This window comes from Pseudorca crassidens, chromosome 15, assembly GCF_039906515.1.
Source record: "Pseudorca crassidens isolate mPseCra1 chromosome 15, mPseCra1.hap1, whole genome shotgun sequence".
Classification (NCBI taxonomy): domain Eukaryota; kingdom Metazoa; phylum Chordata; class Mammalia; order Artiodactyla; family Delphinidae; genus Pseudorca; species Pseudorca crassidens.
In genome coordinates, this window is record NC_090310.1 from 74,371,647 (window position 1) to 74,378,277 (window position 6,631).

Consider the following 6,631-nt stretch of genomic DNA (forward strand, 5'->3'; position numbering starts at 1 on the left):
TGGGAAGATCCATGACTCCGTGAGACACTGGACACAGAGCTGCACCCAGGGAGCCCTGAGAGAGTGTTGGTGTGGAAAAGAGAGGGAGGGAGAAACACACATGAAATGGCTCTAGATGTTAATAGGCGTTTCACCTTCCTTGGCCTCAGTTTCTTGTGTCCAGTCAGTTCATTCATGAATAATTTTTCCTGCAGCTCCTACTATGTGCTGTGTATCCCTACGCAACAGCTCCACCATGAATCTCTAAAGAGCAATTTTCACTCTGATCTGCTGACCCCAAATCCACCCACTTCATCCGCAGGCTCCTCCCTGTGGGTCCTGCCCTTTCCCCCTCCTTTACCGACAGCGGGCGTTGCCGGGAGACCCCTGAGTCTCAGAATGGGAACCCCTGAGTCTAGCCCTTGGCCTCCTGCTGCCCTGCCCACGGGCCCCAGGAGGGAGGTGGGGAAGCAGGAGCGGACAAGTGTCCAGCTGCAGCTGGTCGAGCTGCACCCGGTTCCTGGTTCCCACTGGGGCCAGAGTGACACCTGATCCTGGGGGATTGTGAAATGACAGGAGGTGGCAGCCTGCCCCAGGTGCCTGTTGAGTCCTCCACTCAAGCCAGCTGGGCCCCGCCAACACCTCACGCCTCCAGGCACAAAGTTAAACCTCCCATCCGGAGGTGCCTCACTCCTGCACCATGCCTGCCTGCGGCTACCTCGGTCACCTAGTTGCCACCCTCCTCCTTGGCCTGCTGCTGCCCCTCCCCCTCCTCTGGCCCCAGGTGAGTGGGGTGGGGAGAGGCCTGTTCCAAGAAGGGGCCGAACCAGGAGCGCCAGGAGGGAGCCAGCAGAGGCTTAGCCTCTCTGGGGACAGAGAAATGAAGATTCCTGGCGTGGAAATGGGGAGACCAATGAAGACTAAAATGCGGGGATCCCTGGTGCCTAAAGGGGGTGACCCTTGAACTGTCAGGTGTGAGGTCCAATGTGCTGGAGGTGGGGAGACCACTGAAAGCTGAAATTTGGGGAAAGACTCTGTGCTGAGGCTGGAGACACAGTGGTAGGAGAGGAACTCTGCCCAAGCTCCAAAGCTCAGCTGTGCGGTGTGGGTATCCGTGCGGGGGTCCCCTAGGGACTGAGGGCTCTGAAGCCAAGGGTTAGTTCACTCCAGCCCTCCCAAGTGTTGGGGACCCCTGCCTAGAGGTGGGGCTCTCTGAAGGCCGTAGGGGGTGCCAGGGCCAGAGACTGAGATTTCTGGGGAGAAATTGAGATTTCTCAATTCCTCCCGGGAGACTGAGATTTGGGACCGTAAGACAGGAGGCGGGCATCCTCTGAGAGCGGGACTGAGTCCCCCACTGCGCGTCCGCCTCCCAGGCACAGGAGCAGAGAAATCAGGCGTGTGCCCCGCGCTAGAGGCGGACCTGAACTGCACGCAGGAGTGCCTCTCGGATGGGGAATGCGCGGACAATCTCAAGTGCTGCCGGGCGGCTGCGCCACCGTCTGCCAGATGCCCAATGGTAACCCCGGGGGACCCACGCGGGACGGGGGCTGGAGTGACTGCAGCTCCCGGTTCAGTAGCAGGGGTGCTCCCGACCCAGGAGTCCCTGGCCAGGTCAAGGCGGATGGAACCAGGTCTGGCCAGGGCTCTCCCTCCCACAGCCCCGAGACAAAGGCATCGCTGAAGCTCAGCAGGGGTAAAGAGAGGCATCCCCACTCCAGGCTGGATTCAGTGCTCTAGAGAAGGACCCACTTCCAGGACACACTGCGCGGACATTGTTCTCGGAGGTCAGGGGACCTCCCCAGCCAGCTGGAGCTGCAGGGCCGCCCTAGTGAGAGAGCTGGATCCCAAATCCTGGGGAGCACATCCTTATCAGCATTCTTCCCCTGGGGTCTCCCCCAGCCCTGGGGGTAAGACTTGGGGTGCCTGGCCTGGCAAGACTCCCTGGATTCCTCTGTCCAGATGGAAATAGACTTTACAGATTTAAGAGAGCATCTTAAAGATGTGGAGTGAACATCTGAGAGAGAAACGTTGTTGCCCAAAGCCACGCCGCCATCCCTGGCTGTAGGAGTCCAAGCCAGCAGGTGCAGCTTTTGCCTGAGTGGCTGAAGAAATCAGGATCCCTCCCTGAGCACCCCTTCCACTTCTTCATCTTTAAAACACTCTCTTCCACTCTAAGGATTGAGTGAGAGAAAGTATGTGAAGCTTGGGTGTCATGAAAAGTACCTGCTAGAGCTCAAGACTGCCCAGCAGGTCATGGGAGCTCCCATCGGAGCAGGAAGGGGCCTTAGACAGCGTGGAATTCAAGCTTCTCATTTTTCAGAGGGAAAAACTGAGGACTAGAAGCTGGCATATGACTGGGGGTCCCAAGGTATTATGATCACTGTTCTTTATCCAAATACAGCCCCCGTGATGTTCCCACCTTGTGATTTCTCTGAAGATGCCCCCAGGGGCCTGAAAGGTTTGAAACTAGAGACTCAGTCACTTAAGCAGGGAGGTGGGAGGTGGAGGGACGACAGGCCCATCGGGGGCTCCTGGGTCTAGGGCCTCTAACCTGGACCAGAGGGAGGAGGACATTGGGAGAGAAAGACAGACACATGAGAGAGGAGGGGGCAGAAAAGAGGAGTCTCTGCTGTTAGGGGGAGTCTCTGCTGTTCCCTGGTCTCAGATGGACAGACTGAGGCAGGGAGAGGGGCAGGACCAGAGGGCCTCCTGAGCTAGAATCCTAGTTGTGCCGTCTGCTTGCTGTGGGTCCTGAGCAAGTCGCTTCACCTCTCTGAGCCTCTGCTTTCTCACTGGCAAAATGGGATGAGCATCCCAGATGTTGTAGGGTCGACATGAGGCTAAATGAAATCATACATGTGAAATGTCTCAGGAGAGAGCAGACCCTCCACACACAGTGGCTTGTTTTGTGGGTACCCCGCTCCTGAAGCCCTTCTGTCCGGGGGCAGCTCGGTATTGAGAGCTCCTGCCCTTCTCAGTGGAAAGGGTGACTTTGTGCGAGGAAGACAGCCCCTCCCGCCCTCTGCAGCTCATCACCCAGCTGTGTGCCCGTTTGACACTTGGCTGAACTTGCTCCTGGGGCTTCTGGGCATTGAGCCAGCTCCCTTCTCCTTGACCCTGGAAGTGGAGCGCAGGGGGTGTGTGTGTGTGTGTGTGTGTGTGTGTGTGTGTGTGTGTGTGTGTTAGTGGAAGAATGCGTGTCTGTGTGTGGATGAGTGATTGGGGTGGGAGGGCTTGGTGCTACATGGCTGTCACTGGGAGTGAATCTATGGGAGTGAGTGAAGGGACTGTGGGTGTGTAAGCCCTCACACGTGCACTGCACTTTTCCACTCACAAAGCAGCAGAGTGCATGGTGCACAGATGCTGAAGCCGGATTCCTGGGTTCAAATCCTGTCTCTACCTTGTGTGACTTTAGGCAAATTACTCTCTTCATGCCTTGGTTTCCTCATCTGTTACATAAGGAAATATTAACAATTCCTCTCCTTTTCTTTTAGGATTACTGTGAGAATTAGATGAGTTAATGTACATCAAATGCTATATGCCTGGCACATAGAAAAGGCTAAGTAAGTATTAACTGTTGTAATTATTACAACAAAGGACTTGACTGTGCAAGGAGAAGGAATATATGTCTGTTGCCTCCACTGCTTCCACAGCAACCCCACGACATGCGCAGCGTGGATCTCATGTGGCATCTGAAGACACGGGGCTCTGGGACATTTCTGGCCCCAGGTCACAAAGTTAGGAAAAGGCAGAGCTGGGACTCAAGCTGGGGTCCAATAATCTCAAAACTGTTGGTGGAGAGAGCAGAGGGGAGAGATTTGCAGGCAATCTTCTTACTCCCCTGCAATCCGCTCAAGTAGGCAGCCCTTCTGTTTGTGAAACCAGGTGAAGGGCGGTGGGAGATCATCCTCTGAAGCGTTCATCTCCCCGCTTCCCCTCTGCCCGCGCCCCTTACTCCTTATTCTACCCAGAAAAGCAGGGTTCTTGCTCCAAGCTGGACATCGCCTGCCCCCAGCTCAGCCTCTGCCTGAACCACTGCCAGGTAAACAGCACGTGTCTGGCCAGTTGAGATGCTGCCACAATGTTTGTGGGAAGGTGTCCTGTGTCACACCTGTCTTCTGAGGTTGCTGGGGGTGGGGGGAAGCACACTGATACCCAGATGTGATGACACCTGCAGGGGGTTGAAAAGGAGAACCTGAGCTAACACACTGCTGTTTATGTATCTGCCCATTGATTTACTTTCATCCGCTCAACGACTATTCACTGAGTCTCTATCACTTGCCATGCACGGCTCTAGGTGTTAAGATGCTCTGTGAGTGAACAAATCAGACAGAAAGTTCTCTCTAGGCAGTTTATGCACTACTGGACAATAAACAAAATAAATAAGCAAGTATATTCTGTGGATGCTAGAGGGAGATCAGGGTCCTGGAGAAAAAAGAAAACAGAAAGGGCATAAGGAGTACTAGGGTGGAGGAAGGGGGCAGGGAATGGTGTTGCAGTTTCTACCTGGGACCACGAGTGAGGGCACCACCAAGAAGGCAGCTTGTGAACAGAGAGTGGTGCAAATGCCAGGGGGAGACATGAGGCCATCAGGGGAGAGTGTTACAGCCTGAGGGGGCAGCAGGTGCAAAGTGGGAGCATCTCTGGTAAGTTTCAGGAAAAGCCAGAAGGCTGGCTTTCTTTTGCTAGAATAATTGTGGACGTGTCCATTGAATTCTGCCTGTCTTCTGAGGTTGCTATGAAATGGCCTAAATATTTTTCTCCCTTCAAGGTTACTTCTTTGTACCGGAATGCCTAAAACCTCCTTGCTTATCCTTGAGTTTCAGTGACTGAACAAGGATATTTTGGTATCATTCTGCATCATTGTTTCTTTTTTTTTTACCGGAACATGGAATGTTTATTCAATCTACAGATTTTTTAAAGGAAGTTTTCTTCTATTACGTCTTGAAATAAATTTTCTGTTCCAGTTGTTGAGTTTTCCATTTGCAACATCAATTATGTTAGGTTATCTTCACTTGTCATCCAGTAGTTGTTAAAAGCGTGTCTACAGGAGAGATTTAATTTCCAGCTTTGCCTTTTGCTATCTGTGTGACCTCAGACAAGTTATTTAACTTCTGTGGATATAGTTTCTATTTGGAGATAACAATGGAAACTACCTGTGTTTGGAATCCCCAAGACCACACTCAGGTTTAATTCATAAAAAGACTCACAGGACACTAAGGTGTAATACTTAGGTTTACAGGAAATTGACACAGAGTCAAATCAACAAAGGGGAAAAATGCACGGGGTGAAGCTGGAAGGGCACAGACACAAGCTTCCACATGTCTCTTCCCTGTCCAGTCGCAAAGAATCTGCTTGCTTCCCTCAGCCCAATGCGTCCGAGCAGTTGCCAACCAGGGAAGCTCGCTCCTGCCTGGGAGTCAGGTTTTGACTGTGGTCAGTCACATGGGCGTATACTGCCTGCACGGCTGACCTCAGTTAGGGAAGCCCCAGACCCCAGAGGGAAAGCAGGCATTTCCATGGTTTAAAATGATTAAAGAAGACAATTTAGGTGATACTGACTGTATTTCACACTTCATGAAGTGGGAAGTCTCCATCCCCGAGGGCCCAGAGAACTGCAGAGCATTTTCAAGGACCCAGAGTTAGGTTTTGGTTTGCTGACATGGCACCCCAGATATCTTGGGTCTAGATATTTATTTCAACACAGGCCTGAGATCAGATCCAGACGTTCCTACTGGGAGTTGGGTGTCATGTTGATGATCACAAGAGGAGCCCTGAGTCTTTGAGTATTTACCACCCAGGGGCACAGAGCTGAGCATTCTCTATTCATCAGTCTCAAATGCATTCACAGCATCCCAAAGAAATGGGGTTGATTTTATAAACAATCCCGTTTTACAGATGAGGGCGCCAAGGCCCAGGAACACTAAGTAATTTGCCAAACCCAGGTCCTCCTACTGTTATTGGGGAGGAAACCTTTCTTTGCTTCCCTTCTAGGTTCCTTGTCTTGTTTGGTAAGACAAACTAGACATAAGACAGATGAACAGGAGAAAACCAAATTTCATAGGTAGAGCATCCCCAAAGACATGGGACCCAAAGACCGTCAGGCAGTTGAGGCTTATATGCCATCCTGAGTGAAGGAGAAGGAAGTGAGGATTGGGGCTCCAAGGGGAGGAAGATAAATTCCAGGAAGATGAGAAAAGCAGATATCTGCTTAACAAATGTTTGCCACGCTGGGCAGGTAGATAAGTGTTACTGATATTAAAAGTTATCTGGGATTAGCTCTCTTCCTGATACAGGCCCTCTATCTAAATCCTTTAGGCAGTTAAGGGAATAGTAATCGTCTCTTCCTGAGTCTTTTGGGCCTTGCATGTCTTCAGCTCAAAATAACCAACACGCCATGTGGTATATTTTGAGGGGGAGCACGTAATCCGTTCCTCCTCATGGTGAAACATGCAGTAATAATGCCATGGGGTCCGACATCCCAGGTATGTTTTTCTCCAGCATAAGATAGGAATCGAGGTTTTCCTCTCCCAAGGGTGTTTGCCACTGGTTTGAGGGTCCTGGCAATTCACTCACATCCAGACCCTAGGGTCTCGGTAGTAACTGGGCGGGGGCAACATGGTCGTTCCGAGCCTACAAACTTGTGCACACG

General features: G+C 51.9%; 1 protein-coding gene across 1 annotated transcript; it reads left to right on the top strand.

Annotated features, from left to right (window-relative positions):
* The first annotated feature begins 679 nt into the window (after window positions 1-679).
* Window positions 680-4,214, top strand: WFDC2 (WAP four-disulfide core domain 2). The gene is given in 5 exon segments (XM_067705192.1): window positions 680-767; window positions 1,353-1,460; window positions 1,463-1,495; window positions 3,951-4,034; window positions 4,037-4,214. Coding segments are annotated over 5 exon segments (378 nt in total). The 3' UTR covers window positions 4,102-4,214.
* The last annotated feature ends 2,417 nt before the right edge of the window (window positions 4,215-6,631 follow it).